The 19427-nt window shown below is 41.6% G+C and overlaps 1 protein-coding gene across 6 annotated transcripts in view; it reads left to right on the top strand.

Annotated features, from left to right (window-relative positions):
- The window catches only part of LOC109622416 (A disintegrin and metalloproteinase with thrombospondin motifs 9), a 692060-nt gene that overhangs the window by 224951 nt on the left and 447682 nt on the right, over positions 1-19427 (top strand). For all 6 annotated transcript variants that reach the window (XM_029871581.2, XM_029871589.2, XM_029871593.2 and 3 more), the window contains exon 2: positions 12019-12721. In XM_029871581.2, coding sequence (XP_029727441.2) covers positions 12409-12721 — 313 coding nt within the window. In that variant the 5' untranslated portion in view covers positions 12019-12408. The remainder of the gene's footprint in view (positions 1-12018; positions 12722-19427) is intronic.

Raw genomic sequence — 19427 nt, forward strand, 5'->3', positions numbered from 1 at the left:
GGTGCGCAGTGAGCTAGGTGGGTCGATCAAGTGGAGAACAATCTGCGGACTCTTCGCAGAGTGCAGAACTGGAGATACGCAGCCATGGACCGAGCACGACTCTTATGTACATTAGAGGTCACTCAGGCCTTAGTCTGACCCGTAAGTAAGCGAGTACCCGCTGGTAACTGTAATAGCAAGTTACTCCAATACCTGGGCCGTGAAATTGGGAAGCCGTTTAACGAACCAGAGGCACTGGTCATATGCGTGAAAGTACCTTTAATTGCAACAGAGCGTAGTCGAACATTGACGATAATTTTGTAGTTTTGGCTTAACAAGTCGTTCGAACTGGAGGGTAGATGATGCCTACACAGGGTAGCCTACACAGGGTAGCCTACACAGGGTTGGCGTGGCGGGAAAGAGGCGACTTCTCCCTTGCAGGTCGATGACATCGTCGAGGCGTTGATGAAGGCGCTCCGCCGTGAGACACGAGCTGTAGCGACTCCTACCGAGTAGTTTCCAGAGATGCTGTAGAGGAAAATCGAGGAACTCTTCCTGCGTCATGATCCAAGGCCTTGGACTTCTTGCCCAGGACTGCTGGTAACTAGGGTTAGCGATACGGGAAGGCTCTTCGATGAGGAACTTGCGGGGCTTTCGAAATAGCAATGGTATGCCCTAGGTCCGGACGTCCGAACCTGGGCTTTGTAAGTAGTTATAGCAGAGGTTCTCGGGATATTCAGATCCTCGATTGTCTGGACGAAGAAGACTTCCCAGAAGTTTCGAAGCGGCAGAGCATGGTCCTATCGCCAGAGGCGGGCAACCGGAGAACCGTCGGCATAATGATCAATATGCTAGCTCGGCGAACAGGATCCTGTAAAGGAATATCCTCAATATACTGTTGAGACACACCGAGGGTGTAGATTGTCTCTTATGCAACCAGTTCGGCTCCCGGAACGCGGAGATGTAGACGCTATATTGACGTTTACTAAAACTACCGAATAGCTCTAGAAGCGTAGGAGGAGGGGAATTCGCTACTGTGCAGAAGTGATCCTAGATGTAAGGAACGCAGACAATAGTGCAAGCTGGGCTCTTTATAAATCTTATTTATCAGCAAACATTGAAAATCAAAGTCCTTTTCCGTTTACGAAAACTGATGCCGACTAGGTGCAAGAACAAACCACCTAGCGTTTCGCTCCGATTGCCAGTGAGTAATCGCTTGTTATTACTATCGTCAGTTATGCGTATTTCCCAGCAACCGTGCCGTGGAACACCTGGCAAAATCTTGAAAGCGCAACCGACCGCGAAACCTCCATCCATCAGTCAGTGGCGCCCATCATTTCCAATGGATATTCTCGTCCGAAATCGGAGGCGTGGAATTTTAATCCTAAATAGCCTCTAATAACAATTATCCCGATGAACTCACCTCTCCATGCGTAATTAGGACCGCTAGACAGTACGAGCTCGTACAGTCGGTGTGGTATTTCGGTAGCACGATCGTTACAACTGTTTCGTTATCGTAAATATAGTAGAGCGCAGCTATACGGTGGTTGGTGGGATCGTTTACACGTGCACGGGAAAAAATCCGCTGCTTGAAACCTGCTAAATGAGTCATGATTTCGCTTAAAATGTGTGTTTTCATGTTATAAATATACACCACAAAAAAAGGTCATACTTTCATGACTCATGTTGCCGTAACGTCACCTTGGCGTTACGTTTTTCATATTTATTGACAAAAATATGTAAGTTAAGTCATGATATCATGCCCATGAATACCAGAACTATTAACTAGATTCATAAAACCAGAAGCGGTATTCATAGAACTAGTAGTTGTCATTTATGGAACCAGTTTTATTAGCGAAATTTGGTAAGTCGGTTCATATTATCATGAAGTACGTACTCAAACTATGAACTAAATTTATGAAAGCTTGAACATTACTCATGGTGCAAGTATTTGTCATTTATGGTACTGGATCGATTTGCGAAAAATGGTAGTACTGGTCATGTTATCATAAAGCATGTTCTAAATTTATTACCTAATGTTATAAAAACATAAGCAGTATGCATGATTCTAGTATTTGTAATTTATACTATCGGATTAATTGGTGCAAAGTGGCATTTAAGGTCATGTTATCGTGAAGCACGCACTCTGAAATCATGAACAAGGTTCCTGAATATTGAAGTAATTTTTATGATTCTGGTATTTGTCATTTGGCTGCACTTTTTGAGATTTCTTTTGTCTTGTTTGGCTGCAAAAAAACAAAGTCTATTCTTCATTACACCACGCAAGTCTATTCTTCATTACACCACGAAACCTAACCTCGAAATGTTTGACATTAGCCAGGCCATTTTGACAGATCACACACATGCAAGAAAGAGACGAACAATTTTCTTGCAGTTTGCCGACCTTTTCTTGCTCGTGTGAGATCTGTCAAAATGACCTGGCTCCATACTGTCCAATTTTCATTCATAAAATGAGCGATCAGTTGTTCTGAACCGTCTCGTAAAATGGTCCATAGACATAGGGGGCGTCCATAGATTACGTCATGCATTTAGCCAAAATTTTGTGCCGGAATTGTGCGTGAGCTTGATTGTTCTGCTGCTGATGAAGCTGGCCGGAGTTTTGTGCCGGAATATGGAGTTTTTCCACTTTCAACTTCTGGAATGTAGTTCAATAATTATATAGTTTACTACTATTTAAGTAAGAACAATTCACTACACTTTTTCGAAAACCAAAAAAAATCTCACCGGAAAACACTGCCGCTCACAAAAGGCGCCTTGACAGAAGTGACAAAAATGGCGTAGGTGATTCTGCGCGAGGGTTTACGTAACGCTTACAGTGCCCAAATTCGTTTGTTGTGATTCATGATTTTATGACTCTGCGTTATGTTTATACGACTCAGCGTCTGGTTGAGATGACTCAGCGTCATAGTTTTATGACTCAGAGCCATGCTACCATGACTCAGCTTTATGGTATTCAATTTATGAAAACGAGCTTAATTTTTTCATAACGCTTTTGACGGCCATGGCTTTTGTTGATGGAATCAGTTATTATTATTCATGATAATCGTTGTTAACTTCACGATATCATGACTTGTAGTTACAATATCATGAAGCGACAAGTTTTATGATTTCATAACATTTTAGTCATGGATCCGGCAACGAATTTTTTCCCGTGTGCGTTCTTGCGAAAGGAGTATGCTGCCGTAGATGCGTACTCCATACCAGAAAAAATCCTAACCATTTTTATGGATACATTTGCAACATCCACCGTCGCGTCGGACCAGGTCGGTCAGTTCGTAAAGAAGTCCTGATGTATTTGGGCGGTTGGTAGGCCGCCGTAGCTCTCACAGCATGTCAGTTGCTAACCAGACCAGAAAAATGGCTAACCTCGTTGCCGTACGTAACTAGGTTCTATTACACACGCGCGCGCGCAACTAACAGCCCGCTCGTAACGACCGACGTAAGGAGAAATTAGATCTTGTTTAGTCTCTCGGTCGGGTAGGATGGCAAATGCTCCTCGACTCGAGGATGACGCGCCCGGCCTGCCGCATATGATGACGACGGCGATGGTCTTCCGAAAGGAATCGGCCAGATAAAGAAGAAAGAGATTGTTATTTCAGGAACGGGAGGTTTATTAGGATGGATGGGAAACATGGTTATTTTTTCCCCCTAGGAAGATTGGCTTCTAAATATACCAAGTATCGCGGAATTTGAGATCGGTGTTATGGGCTGGATGGTAATAATTTTACGAGCTGATGGAATTGCAAAATATTTTCTGCCAGCCAAGGTCGAATTCTTTCGCAACATCTGAGGAAAAAAAATGCAAGTAGATCTGGTTGCGAAATTCTTATAATTAGACGTTTGTTTAGACAGTTTGACTAGGTATTTGAGATTGTTTTTATGATTATGGTTTTGTACACGAGGAACATTTGGTTCTGTAAGCGGCTTTGTTACATTATCGTCCCCAAATACATTGGCATTTTTGCCAAAATTTCGTCGGAGATATTAAGTTTAAGTATGACAAAACGTTCCAATGAAAACAATATCTCAAACAACTTTCAACACGACCTTATCAGAAGCGTGCCTCTGTCTTTATCTGCAACCATGATCATCTTTTTCAGTGAAACATTGCACTTTTTCAAGATATTTGCTGTGATTAAACATCTAATTCGTAAATCTTGTTACATACAGTTTGTCATAAGCAAGCCCAATTAACTCTTAAGCAGGAGAGAACCAGGACTTTCAAAAGTTTAATTTCCATTCTCAAATGGCGGAAACCATGTGGTATTTGCCTCGACTTGACAGATTGGACATTTTTCCTCACATACCTTATTACACTTAAAACAACAAGCTTCCACCGCCTCAACACAATTTATCCATAAAACCTCGAACCTTTCTGTCTCACCGCAGTAGTGATTCATTAATCATACCTCTAGCTAGTTAGGCGACCGCGGTTTTTCGTTGTTTTCCTCGTTCCTCGTCGCTCGTTGAAAATAGCTTTCTCACGCACGTTAGTAAATATGTCACGCTCATCCCAACAGACGTCACATGTCTTACGCTCTTCCGAGTCATAAGAAAAGCAAACAGCTAGCGTGCGCACACACACACACACACGCGTCGGCGTCTCTGCGTTCGATTTGTATAGGAAGAAATCACGGAGGAAAAGCGATTTTCCTCTAGTTTGTTGATTTTCTATGAAGGTACATACCAATAAGGAACGATAGCCGCCACTTGATCTGAACAGCGCCATTGTCCGGTGTCTGTTGTTCCTTTAAGGGCAGGGTCGGATCAACATTCTGCAGCCAAATTGTTTTGCATAATTTTTGAAATAACTGGTTGCGGGCATTGCGAAAAAAAGTTTTTCTGGAGGAATTCCCGGGGAGCTCCTGGATAAGTTCCTGGGGAACTCTTGGAGGAATTCCCGGAGAATCCTAGAGGAATTTTGTAATCCTGGAGAAATTCTCGTGGGACTTCTGGAGGAATTCTCGAGGAAGAATTTCCGAGGAACTCCCGAAGGAATTCCTGGGGAACTTCTGGAGGAATTTCCGGGGACCTCCTAGAGGAATTCTCGGAGAACCTCTGGAAGAATGTTCGGGGAACTCCTGGAGGAATTTCCGAGGAACTCCTGGAGGTTTTTCCGAGGAACTCCTGGAGGAATTCCCGGGGAACACCTGAAGGAATTTCCGTGGAACTCCTGGAGGATTTCCCTGGGAACTCCTGGAAGAATTCCCGGGGAACTCCTGAAGAAATTCCTGAGAACTCCTGGAGAAATTCCAGGAGAACTTCTAGAGGAATTCCAGGGGAACTTCTAGAGGAATTTCCGGGGAACTCTTGGAAGAACTCCCGGGGAACTCCTGGAGAAATCCCTGAGAACTCCTGGAGAAATTCTCGGGGAACTCCTGGAGAAATTCTCGAGGCACTCCTGGAGAAATTCCCGGGGAACCCCTGGAACAATTTCCAAGGAGCTACCGAAGGAATTCCTGGGGAACTTCTGGAGGAATTTCCGGGGACCTCCTGGAGAAATTCACGGGGAACTCCTGGAGAAATTCCTGGGGAACTCCTGGAAAAATTCCTGGAAAAAATCCTGGGGAACTCCTGGAGAAAGTCCAGGGGAACTACTGGAGGAATTCCAGGGGATTTTCTGGAGGAATTCCAGGGGAACTCCTGGATGAATTCCCGGGGAGCTCTTGGAACAATTCTTGGGGAACTTTTGGAGGAATTCCCGGGAAGCTCCTGGAGGAATTCACAAGCAACTCCTGGATAAATTTCTACTGGAGGTTTTTCCGATGAACTCCTGGAGGAATTCCCGGGGAACACCTGAAGGAATTCCCATGGAACTCCTGGAGGATTTCCCTGGGAACTCCTGGAGGATTTCCCTGGGAACTCCTGGAGGATTTCCCTGGGAACTCCTGGAGGAATCCCCAGGGAACTCCTGAAGAAATCCCTGAGAACTCCTGGAGAAATTCCAGGGGAACTTCTAGAGGAATTCCAGGGGAACTTCTAGAGGAATTCCCGGGGACTCTTGGAAGAACTCCCGGGGAACTCCTGGAGGATTTCACTGGGAACTTCTGGAGAAATTCTCGTGGAACTCCTGGAGAAATTCTCGGGGAACTCTTGGAGAAATTCCCGGGGAACCCCTGGAACAATTTCCGAGGAGCTCCCGAAGGAATTCCTGGGGAACTTCTGGAGGAATTTCCGGGGACCTCCTGGAGAAATTCACGAGGAACTCCTGGAGAAATTCCTGGGGAACTCCTGGAAAAAACCCTGGGGAACTCCTGGAGAAACTCCAGGGGAACTACTGGAGGAATTCCAGGGGAACTTCTGGAGGAATTCCAGGGGAACTCCTGGAGGAATTCCCAGGGAGCTCTAGGAAGAATTCCTGGGGAACTCTTGGAGGAATTCCCGGGAAACTTCTGGAGAAATTCCCAGGAAACTGCTAGAGGAATGCCAGGAGTACTCCTCGGGGAATGTCCGGCGAGCTCCTGGCTGGAAGAATTACTAGGGGATTCCTGGAGGAATTTCCAGATAATTCCTGGAGGAATTCCCAGGTCACTTCTAGAGAAATGCCCATGAAACTCCTGGAGAAACCTCCAGGAAACTTCAGAAGGAATACCTAGAGAACTACTAAAAGAAATCCCATGGATCTCCTGTAGGAGTTCTCAAGGAACTCCCGGAAAAAAATCGTGGAAATCTTGAAAGAATTCTTATGTAAATGTCAGATGAATTCCTGGGGAAATTTTGAAGTAATTCCAAAGGGAATTCCTAAGGAAATTCTCAAGGAATGCACGCAATACCCCTGAGAAAACTCTCAGGGAAATCTTGGAGGCCACTTCTGAAATAATTTCTGAGAAACTCTTGGAGGAATTCCTGAGGAACTCGTGGAAAATTGGAACTCCTGGAGAATTTTCTAAGCAACAACTGAGCAATGGGAGACTATTGGAGGAATTCCCGCAGGAATACTGGTGAAATTCCTGGGGAACTCATGAAGGAACTCCCGGGGAACTCCTGAAGAACTTTCCAGGGAGCTCCTGGAGTAACTTCTGGGGTAAACCTGCAGGAATTTTTGGAGTACTCCTGGATGAATACTCAGAGAATTACTTGAGGAATTGCTCGTAAAAGAATTCCCAGAGAACTCCTAAACGAATGCCCAGGGCACTCCTGAAAGCATTCCCAGGGAACATCTGGAGGAATTTCTAGGAAACTCCTTCATGAATTTCTGAGGAACTCTCGAGGTACTCCTGGAAGAATTCCCGGGGAACTTCTGGTGGAATTTCCAGGGAACTCGTGCAGAAATTCCCGGGAAACTTCTGCTTGAATTTCCGGGGAAGTCCTAGATGAATTGCTGGGGAACATTTGAAGGAATTTCCGGGGAACTCCTGGAGGAATTTCAGTGAACTGCTGAAGAAATCCTCAGAGATTTACTGGAGGAATTCTCGAAGATCTCCTGGAGGAATTCTCAAGGATCACCTGGAAAAGTCCCCGTGGAAATTTTGGAAATATTTCCATAAAAATTATAGATGAATTTCCGGGGAATTCCTGGTGAAATTTTCAAAGAATTCCTGCCGAGCTCCAGAGAAAACTCCCGGAAAGGCCTGGGGGAATTGAAAGTTTCAAGAAAAACTTATGGGAAAAAATCGGGATGGTTGTAGAGGAATTTGCAAGAAGCTCCTGGGGTAACACTTGTAAGAACTGCCGGAGAGCTCCTTTAAAAATTTTGGAAATTTTTGGAATTTTCGGGAAAATTCTAGAAAAAATCCCAGGGAAATCCTGAAGAGCATCACCATGATTGCTGGACTATGAATTTGAGTTTTTTGGTGAACTTGGTGAAAATCTTGGAATTCCCAGATAATTTATGTAGTTATATCCAGGTAAATCCTGGTGGGATTCTACCACAAATGCTGCAGGAATTTTTGCAGAGATTGTATAGAAATTTCCGTGTTATTCATGGGGAAGTCATGGAGATATTCCCTGATATTTCTGGAGGAATTCCCGGGTACTCTTGGAGGAACTCCCGTGGGGCTTGCAAAGAAATTCACAGAGAAATCCTTGAGAAACTCCCTTGGAACTCCAGGAGAAATTCTCGGGAACTTCTGGTGAAATTTCCAGCGAAGTCCTGAAGCAGTTGCCGGGACATGGCTGCTTATTGGGGAACTCTAGGAGGACTTTCTGATGAGCTAGAGAAATTCTCGGCAGGCTCCTGGAGGTATTTCCGAGGAATTTCTGGTGGAATTACCGAGGGATTTTTTTTAAACTCCAGGGTTATTCTAGAAGTATTTCCTGGGAATTCTTGGGGAACTTGTGGAGAATCAATTGAAAAAATATTCGTGGAATGTAGTCTATACTGCTGATGGAGCCTCAGTGCAAAACTATAATGTTTTGGTACACTCATGGGTCATTCCAGACTTTCCAAACTATTCTGGAATTAGGACCTTCAAGGTCTACAGGTTCTACACACTTCACTCTATCGGCTTAATTCTTCCACGATTATGTCTGTTGCACCTCATAATATTAACAATAATTCTATGTGTTGCTAATAGTAAGAAATCAAAGCTTGTTTTTCTCAAAGATGGCGCCACCACATTAAAAGCAAAATCATTTTTCTTGTATGGACAAATCGCTGGCTTGCACTTGTTCCGCATCGCAGCGATTTGTGCCTTGGGACAAAAAGTTGCAAATTAGAAACAAAATCATTATCCCTACGCGTTTCTTCTGGGTTCATTGCAGTAACAGAGATTGGATTACATCACCATACAAATTTCAAGTTGTTTACTTATTTTTTCCTGACTGGCATTTTCCACCCGTGTTGTGCATGATGTTTCGAGTGGATAGGCGCCAGGCAGCACCGCTGTATATGTGAAAAACACGTGGAACACGAGCGCCGTCTACGATCGCATAGCGTAACCTTCGCCGTTACTTTACACTGTTATCACGTTTACCATATTTATTAGAAAATGGACCCCAATGTATTTTGAAGTGTGGGTTTAATGTTTGGATATTTTTATTGAAGAAAATACTCACGGAGCATAATCTACGATACTCTTAGAACCTCAAAATGTAATTCTGATAACTAAGCAACATTTACTTGATGATCTTGGTCATCCAAACTATTTTAGAATTAAGAAGTTCAAGGTCCGCAGGCTCTGCTTTTGTATCTCATTACTCTATCGTCAAAATTCTTTAACGATTGTATCGGTTGCACCTTATAACATTACGACTATCTCTTTGTGTTGCTCTTTGGAAGTTTTCTGGCATACAAATGGCCTCCAAAGTATTTTGAAGAACTCAATATCTGTATATTTTCGTGCAAATGCTCGTGGGATATAATCCTCCAGGATAAAATTCCTGAAGAAATTTCAGGAAATATACTTGTTTGAATTCTTGGACGAATTCCTGAAAGAATTCTTCAAGGAATTCCTCTTTTCTTGGTGAAATTCTTAATAGAAGTCTTAAAGGCATTCTTGGAGAAATTCTTGAAAGGAATTTGGGAAAGGTTTGTCGGAAAAATTCTTGGTGGATGTCTAAGAAGATGGTGGCAAGGACGGGAGAAGATGTTCATGTAGGCATTTCTGAAGGATTTTCTGGGGGATTTCCTGGAGGAATGCCTGAAGATATTTATTGAAAAATCCCTGGAGGTATTCCTGGAGGAACTCATGGAGGATTCTTGGGGGATTTTTTGGCAGCAGTATTGGAGCAGGTCTTGCAAAAATTCTTATTAAAAATCCTGTAGGAATTTCGAAAGTAATCTGGAGAAGTTCCTGGACGGATTCTTGAAGGAAATCTTAGCGGAAATCTTGTAGGAATATCTGGAGAAATTTTTGGAAAAAAAAACCTGGAGAAGTTTTTGGACAAATTCTTCAAATAAGTCACGGAGCAGGTCCTAAAGAATTTCTTGAAGAAATTCTTGGAGGAATCCTTGAAGTTGTCCCAGGAGTATTTTCTTTGCGAATTTCTGGAGGTTTCCTAAAGAATCTCGGTGGTATTCATGAAGGTATTTCTGGAGGATTTTTTGGATGAATTCTTGAAGGAATTTCTTGACGAAAAATCCGTTAAGATATTTCTGGCGAAATTCATAAAGGGATTCTTGGGGTTTTTTGCAGACGTCTTAGAGGGACCCCTGGTGAAATTCTAGAGGAAAATTCCGTAGGAACTTTACGAGGAATTCCAGGAGGAATTCTTGGAGTAATTCTAGATAGATGTCTTGGAGGAATTCCTGGATTACTCGTTTTGATTCCCCAGGACTGCAGCGCCGATAAAAGTAACTAAAATTAAAAAAAAAGAAAATTCCTCCATGATTTTTTAAATATTTTTTCCAAACTCTCTTTACAAATTCCTCTAGAGATTAAACCAGAAAAAACATGCCATGGGCTTCCTCAGAAATTCCTAAAAGAATCCAATTAAAACCCATAAGGGATTCTTTTGGAAAATCTTCCATGGATGTCATCAGAGATTCCTCTTAAAATCGGGAATTCAGAATCCTGTCGGAAAATGTCGCCAAAGCTTACAAGCTTCAGGAAATCTTCCAGAGATTACTTCAGTAATTACTTTAGAGATTACTCCGGAAATTTCCGGATTCCTCTAGTAAGTAATCCATGTAAAAGGTGTTTTGTGGATTCCTTAAGAATTTCCTTTTCATACAATTTGCCAATTCTTTTAAAATTCGTCCGAGAATTGTTTCTTCCAGTGGTTCCTTCTGATTTTTTTTAAGAATTTATTTTGGAATTTCTTCGAAGATTTCCTCAGAAAGTCTTCCTTTATTTCTTTCAGTATTTTTTCCAGGGTTGCTTCAGAAAATTTTCTAATAATTCTTCACCAGATTTCTTTTCCAGAGATTCTTCACAAGATTGTTATCAGAAATTCATCCAGGAATGTTTTAACGATACGTACGAGTTTTCAATCAACATCTCCTGGGATTCCATTGAAAAAGGGATTTCCTAAGGGGTTCTTGCAGAGATCTTACTTAATTTCTTAAAGTGATTGCAAAAGGAATTCATACAGAGATTTCTTTAGGGATTTCTAAGGATATTTCTCTATATACTCTATGAGAAGTCCATCCACAATTTCTTCCATGGATATCTCTCGGGATTTCTTCGCGATATCTTCAGAAAGTCTCCTGATTTTTTTTCTAGGGATTTCTAGAAGTATTAATTTAGAAGTTTCTGCACAAATTATTCTAGAAAGTGCTCACAGGTTTATCTATCTGTTTCTTCCAATATTCCACCAGAGAGATTCCTTCAGAAACTAGTCAACTGATTCTCTTCGAAAATTATCCATCCATTTGATTGAGGGATTTTACCAGTAATTATTCTAAAAATATTTCAAGAGATTTTTAAGATTTCTAGAATTTATCTAGAAATTCATTCAAGGACTCTTTTAAGAACTTCTGCAGAAATATATCTATAAAGGAATTTCATCAGAAATCAATTCCAATTTTTTTCTGAAATCTATTCAGAAATACCTCCACGGATTCTTTTTGAAATTTCTGATGTGATTTCTTTAGAAATATGTCCTTAGAATCCTTCAGTATCCCAGGAATTGCTTCGAAAATTTATCCAAAATTGTCTTTAAAGATTCCTACAAAATATCATCTCTAGGGATTTCTTCAGAAATTCCGGCATGGATTCTTGATACCGTGGAAAATCCCAAAAAATTGAAGAAAAAAATCGCAGTTCCCTGCACGCCAACCCTGCTTAAGTAGTTCGGAAAGTGAAAATTTATTCTTTTTCGTGCTCCCAACATGTTGTATAGTATGAAGTACTCTCTTCAGTGGTTTTCCCTTTCGCCAATGCTAATGACCAAGCGCTGCGCTGTTGGCTACTGGCTACTAGGTATAGTCGTTTATTTTTTGTTGTTGCGGCGCAGATACCCGAGTTATGTTTAGAGTAGCGGAAGATTTAGAATAGTCGTTTGGTGCGGAGTCCCCCTAGCGTTGTGCGCCGCGCCTCCAACCGATGTTTAATTTTAAAATTTCAATGTCATTTTCTAGTGATGTTCTTCAAGTCTGACTTTTGCTCTCTTTTGGATTCGTTTTTTTTTTTGCAGAACACGCCGGAAAATCTGACTTCTGACTAGGCAGTGGAAAGCATCATCATCACAACCCGACGACGGGCCGGACCCGTGGCAGACAGCAGTGTAGCGTAGGCGGGTCAGTCGGTCGGTCGGTCGCGATCGCGCGCGCGTTTGGTTTCTTGTAGTTCGCAACAGCCGCTTGATGCACGCTGACACGTGAAAAACCGTCTCGAGGGGTCGTGAAAATCCGCCTGGGAGCGGACCCCCTTTCACATCATCACCCGTTCCACTAGATTCGAGTTTGAGAGCCCTGGCAGGGTCGACCGTTGCCAGGGTGGTGCTGCTGCTGCGGAACAGGACGACGGCGACGACGACGACGACGACGGCGGCGACCTCTCGCGGCGACGGTGCACCACGACGACGATGACGACCCTGTGGTCTTCGCCCAAATGTCGGGCCTGCACCTTCATCGGTTTCCTGGTGGTGCTACTGGTGACGTTGATAGTGACTTTTATGCACCATGGGAACACGAATCCACAGCCGCAGCCGGCGCCTCCGACGGGGATGGGCGCCGCCACGGTGGTCGCGAGTGGTGATAGTCGGTTTAGTGATACGGAAAGGACAACAGGTGGGATTACGCAGCAGCGAGGCAGTAGTGATGCAGTGCCGGGTTTAGTGCCGGAGGGTCCACCGGGTGGTGGCGCAGGAGGAGTAGACGATGGCAGTAGAATATCAGGTGAGTTGAAACGGAAATACAAACATTAGAACTCAATCTATTTTAGAAAAAAATTGCTACTGAAAATCTAGTTTACGAAACAGAATATTTACTTGGTTAGCTCAAACAATATGGAGCTTATCGTGCATTTCAACAAATAGATAATTCTAGGATAAATGATGCCACATTCCGTACGCCCGTAGTATACTAAGGCCTGTAGAACACAGGGTTAAATATTTGACAAGGAAAGAATTCAAGAAACAACATCAGTTTGACACTAATGAAAATTCGATCGGGCCAAATAAGATGTTTGAGCATTGGTTTCTTTTCGGACAAATATTTGACACTGTCTACTATCAGCTTAAGTGTGTGAAATCAAGGGCGTAGCCAGCTTTTCAGTCAGAGGGGAGGGGAGTGCAAGCACCCTTAGCAAATTTATACCTACTAACTGTTTTGTAACTAAACGAAACACAATGAAAATGAACATAATAACATTATACATATTCTAAAAGCATGAGGGTGATTCGCCAATTGTTGAACGGTTAGTACTGGCATTTTGGTTTTCGTTTGTTTTTCGGTGCATAATTCTACTTTAGTTGAAAAATATTCAGTGAACGTCTAGATCTACTTATTCCATATACTACCCATTGTATTACCTTAAATTTCATTTTTTAAGAGAAAATAGAACATTTGTATGGGAAGTCCGTAACCCAAATGCTGAACGCTTCCGCTAGCTCTTCCTAATGTTGGACGGTTCTCGCTAATTGTTGAACGGTTGAAGATTTGTTCGTAATTGATGACGTATAACCCGACATTAACCTATCATTCACCTGTTTTTATTTTGGACACCAAACCCAACATAGACTCCAACATTTGATAAAATTTGACCCGACTTTGACCCGACATCCGATATTTTTTCACCCTGGCGGATTTTTTTTCCGAGTTTTTCGTGTTTTGTGCCCAGCTAATCCCATCTAGTGATAATTCATAACAAAGGATCGCTCAGTTGAAGAGAGCTCTAGTGGACTGAAATCGTTTTAAACATGAATAGACTAGACTAGACTAGATGCAAAAATGGCTGGAAAGATTTGATTAGAAGCGAAAACGACAGAAGAATAGTACGCCTTTAACCTTCCGTAACTTGCGCGGTCGACTACCTGCGTCAGCACCACGCTAATGCTGAGTACAAAAAGCAAGATTTTTTCATCGTGTTGTACAAAATACAACAGCGCGATCGCTCGAGGGTTAAAATCCCCTGAATCATTCCTGGAAACCCATGGGACCCACTCAACCCCGAAGAACACTCATGGAACGACCCTGAAATCCCTTGAGAACCCGTAGGTTGCTCCTGAACCTCCTGGAACGCCTTGAAATACTCCGGAGACTCCCTTAACACTCTGAATCCCTCTTGAACACCTCTGGAACGCCCTGGAAACCCATTGAAAACCACTGGAACCTTCCTGAAGCCCGCTGGAACACCCCTGGCACATCCCTAGAATGCCCATGAAACCCCATGAAATGCACGGTTAGGTAAAGTGAAAAAAAATCTGACTGTCATGCTAACATCGTAGGTTATACCAGTGTTCAACAATTGGATCATGGATGCATAATGATAGTGTGATAAGAAAAATATTATTTTCAAATTAAATTACAATGAAAATGTGATTTTAAACAATGTTAAACTGTTAAGGACATCCTTCCAGTTCTTGTAACTATGGTGAGCCTTTGATATTTGTGGTCGATTAGCCCGCAAAGCTTATTTCATAACAGCAATTTCTTAAAATTAATCTTAAGAATTGTGCAGTTTTCGTGTTATCAGCGGTACAAAATATTCAACCAATATTTTTGTCGTAAAATATGTATAATTTTGTAACTTGACACACATGCATATGCATCTACATCATACGTTAACGTTGAGCGAAAATTACTTAAGTAAGATTTATAATAACCTTTTCAGAAACTGTTCAATATTTAGGTAGTGTTCAACAATTAGCGAATTACCCTATTTAACCCTTCAGCAGTCACGCTGTTGTATTTTGTACAATACATACGTTGAAAAAATTTTGCCTGTTCTGCACAAATCAACGTGGTGCTGGTAACGGTGACCAATTTTAGGAAGATATAGGATTTTTATTTACTCGTGCATTTTTTCTTCTGGAGCTCAGAACTTTTTTGGTAATACCTACAAATCATTCGTAACAAATTGTAGCTATAGATATACTTTTTTGGAAATTACGAACTCGTTTGAGGACTTACCCAGAATTTTATTCATGATTTTCTTCAACAGGTTTTTCAGTAGAACATAATGGAAACCCGTCCGAATATATTTTCAAAATGTCTACCATGATTTACTGGAGTTCTGTCAGTAGTTAATACATAATCCAGTTTGTCTATGTTTATTAGCAATCTGCCGTGACTCTTTTGTGGCATGTGCGTTGCTTGGAAGAACCCCTGGAAGACTTATTGTCTAGCTTATTGCAAGAATTCCTAATGAAATCCCTGAGTAAACTTTTAATGGAACTGTTGAAGGGATTCCTGGAAGAAACCCTGGATAATTTCCTGGTTCCTGTATGTATCCTTTTTAAATTATCTTCCAAAACTATTCGCTGGACGTATTCCTCCAGAAATTCTTAAAGTAATTTAACAAAAACCTCAGGTCCCCCTGGAGAAATTCCTCGGTACATCACTGAAAAAGATGATTGAAGAATTTCTGAAATTTCCGAAGGAACTCCTGAATGATTTTTTGATGAGAAACTGAGAGGAATTTCTGGAGGAATCAATTCAGGAATTCCTGGAGCAATCCCTGAAAGAATTTCCGGAGCAATCTCTGGAGGAATTTCTGAAAGTATACCTGGAGGAATCCTGAATAAATTCTGGGAGGAATCCCTAAAGAAATTCCTAGAGGAATTCTAGAGGATTTTCTGAAGGAAATCTTTGAAGTAATTTCAGAAGGAATCGCTGACATGGAGAAATCCTTGGAAAATCCCTGAAGAAGTTCCTGGACGAATTCTTAGCTGAATTCCTGGTGGAATTCTTGGAAGAATCCTTGGAAAAGTTCCAGAAAGTATTCCTAAAGAGAATCCTGGTAGAATTTCTGAAGAAATCTCTGAAGGATTTCCAGGGAAAATTTCTTAATAAATCGCTGACAGAATTTATAAAGGAATTCCTAGATCAACTCCTTGTGAAATTCATGGAGGAATCTCTAAAGAAATTCCTGGAGGAATCTCTAAAGAAATTCCTGGAGGAATCTCTAAAGAAATTCCTGGAGTAATTTCTGGAGGAATTCCTTGAAGAGACCCAGGAGAAATTCCTGGATAAAATCCTTGAGGAATGCCTGGAAGAACTCCTGGGGAATTCCGGGAGGAACTCCTGGAGGAGTCCTCGATGCAATTCCTGGAGGAATATGTGGTGAAATTCCTGGAGGAATCTCTGAAGTAATATCTGTGGAAAACTCTGCATGAATTCAAGGTTTAATTCCTGTAATTAACAGGAGGAGTCAAGGAGAATTCCTGGTGTTTTTTGGAGGAATTGATAAATTTTTAGAGAATTTTCTGGAGGAGTTCTGAAAGGAATCCTTAGAACAATTTCTGAAAAAAAAACTCTTGAGGAATTCCTAGAGGAGATCTTAGAGAAATTTCTGAAATCCTTGGAAGAATTCTTGCAGAAATTCCTGAAGGAATTCCTGAAGGAATCCCTAAAACAATTCTTAGAAAAATCTCTAGAGAGAATCCTGCAGGAATGGCTGGAGCAATTCTTGGAAGAGACTGAGCAGGAATTCCTGGATGAATTCTTGGAGCAATCCCTGGAAGAATTCCTTGAGGAATTCTTGAAGAAAATATCCAGAGGAATGCTGGGATCAGGTCTTAGCCTGATCGGCAAGGTAAGTATGCTGGGAGGAATTTGTGGAGAAATTTCAGAAAAAAAAACCTTGAAAATTTCCAGGAAAATTTCCTGGAAGAATTCTTGGAGGAATTTCTGGAGGAATTCCTGGAGGAATCTTCGAAGGGTTTCCTGGAAAAAAATCCCTAGAAAAAAAAACCAGGGGAAATCCCTGAAGCAATTCCTTGAGGAATATCTGGCCTTAAGAAGGATTATTGGAATTCCTAAAAAAAATCCTGAAGAATCTCTGAAGAAATCCCTAGGGGATTTTCTTAGGAAATTTCTTGATGAATTGCTGACATAATTTCTGAAGGATGTCCAAGAGCAATTTCTGGAATAATTCCTGAAGAAATTCCTGAGGTAATTCATAGAAGAATTCCTGGAAGAGTTTGTATAGGAAATCCTGGAGAAATGCCTGGAAGAATCCCTGAGAAACTCCTGACGGTGTTCCTGCAGAATTTGTTATGAGAATTTCTGAAGAAATCCCTAGAGGATTTCCTGGGGAAATTCCGGGAGAAATTGATGACATAATTTCTGAAGCATGTCCTGGATCAATACCTGGAGAAATTCATGGAGGAGTTCCTGGAGAAAATCCTGAACAAAAAAAAACCCTAGAGGAATTCCTAGGAGTATTCATGGAGGTATTCCTGGAGGAATCTCGAGAGGAATTCTTGAAACAATTACTGAATGAGTTTTTGTAGGAACCTCTAGAGGAAATCTGGGAGAAAATTCTGAAAAAAACCCCTTGAGAAATTTGTGGAGGAATTTCTGGAAGAATGCCTGGAGAAATCCTCGACGGAATTTCTGAAGGAATCCCTGGGAGAGTTCTTGGCGAAATTCGTGGAGAAATCCCTGGAAAAATTCCTGAAGAAGTTCCTGGATGAATTTTCAGCAATCCCTAGAGGAAAATCTGAAAGAATTCCTGGAAGAATCCCTGGAAAGATTCCAGAAGGTATTCGTAGAGAAAATCCTGAAAGCATTTCTGAAGAACTCCCTGAAGGATTTCCTGGGGGAATTCCTGGATGAATTGCTGACAAAATTTATAAAGGAATTCCTAGATTAATTCCTTGTGAAATTCTTGGAGGAATCTCTGAAGAAATTCCTGGAGCAAATTCTGGAGGAATTCCTCGAGGAGACCCTGGAGAAATTCCTGGATAAAATCCTGGAGGAATGCCTGCATGAATTCCTGGAGGAATCCCAAGAAGAATTCCTGAAGCAATCCCTGGAGAAACTCCTTGAAGACCTGGAGGAATATCTGGAGCAATTCCTGGAGGAATCACTGAAAATAATTCTGGAGAAAATTCTGCATGAATCCAAGGAGGAATGCCAGGAAGAATGCCCGGATTAATTCCTGGAATTAATAGGAGGAGCCTTGTAGAATTTCTGGTGAAAATCTTTGAGGAATCGCTGAAAGATTTCCTGTAGGAATTCTTGGAGGGATCCCAGGAGGATATCCTAGAGGAATTCCTGATTTTATCTCCAGAGGAACTGGAGAAATCTATAGAGGAATCCGTAGAGGATTTTTTGCAGAGTTTCTGGCAGAAATTCTGGAGGAATAGCTGAAGGAATTCCTGGAGGATTTTTTAGAGAAACCGCATCAAGAGTTTTCAGAGGAATATCTGGATAAATTCTGGAAGGAATCTCCCAAGAAATTCGGTATTCCCGAATTTGCAGATGGAATTCCTCAAAGAGTTCGTGGAGGAATCCCTGTAGCAGTTCCTGAAGAAATCCCTAGAGGAATATTTGAATAAATTCCAGCAGAAATTCCGGAAGCAATTTCAAGTGGAACTCTTAAGGGAATCCATAAACTGTTCCTGGAGGATTATTGGAGAAATTCTTGCAGGATCTGTAGGGATTCCCGGAAGAATCTCTAAAGACACTCCTGGAGAATTTTCTTGTAGGAATTCATTCTCTATTGGTATTTCTGTAGGAATCGCTGGAGGATTTTTTAGATGAACCCCTGCAGCAACTCCCAGAGGAATCCCTGGAATAATTCCTAGAGGAATACTTGAAGAAATTCGTGGAGAAATCCCTTGAGGAATTTTTGGAGGAATTAATTGAAGAATTTTCGAAGAAATAGCAGATGATGCTCATAGAGAAATCCTGAAGAAATCCTGAAATGACTTTGTGAAGGAACTCCTGGAGGAATCCCTGTAGAAGTTTCTGAATAAATCCCTAGAGGAATACCTGAAAAAAAAAACAGAAGAAATCCCGGAAGCAATGCCAAGGGGAATTCCTACGGGATTCCCAAAACATTTCCTGCAGGAAGTACCGGATTAATTCCTGGAGGAGTTCCTGAAAGAATTCCAAGAGGTATCCAGAAGGAATTCTAAAAAGAGTTCTTGGGAGAATCCTTGGAGGATTTTTTAAAACAATCCCTGGAGTTGTTTCTGAAAGAAACATAGAAGATATTCCTAGGTGAATCTCTGGAGGAATTCTTGGAGTAAAACCTGGAGGAATTCCTGGATAATCCTATGCGGATCCCGGAAGCAATCCGATGAGCAATGAGGAATTCCTTAGGAAATCTCAGGAAAGCTTTCTTAACCTTCCGGTAGTCGCGTAGTTGGCAGCCACCGTCAGCACCACGCTATCGCTGAGTACAAAAAGCGAGATTTCTTCAGCGTGTTGTACAAAATATAACAGTGCGATCGCTCGAGGGTTAATAAATTCTTGGAAGAATTTCTGTAGGAATAGCTTTAAAAATATGAAGGAATCCATGTATGCAATTAACTTTGAACGAATTATTGTTGCAATATTTTGTTGAATGTTTTCTACAATGTTTTAAAGAATATCTGGATTAGTTTATAGATAATATCTGGTGAAACTTTATGAAAGGGTTTCTGGAAGA

This window comes from Aedes albopictus, chromosome 3, assembly GCF_035046485.1.
Source record: "Aedes albopictus strain Foshan chromosome 3, AalbF5, whole genome shotgun sequence".
NCBI classification, from domain to species: domain Eukaryota; kingdom Metazoa; phylum Arthropoda; class Insecta; order Diptera; family Culicidae; genus Aedes; species Aedes albopictus.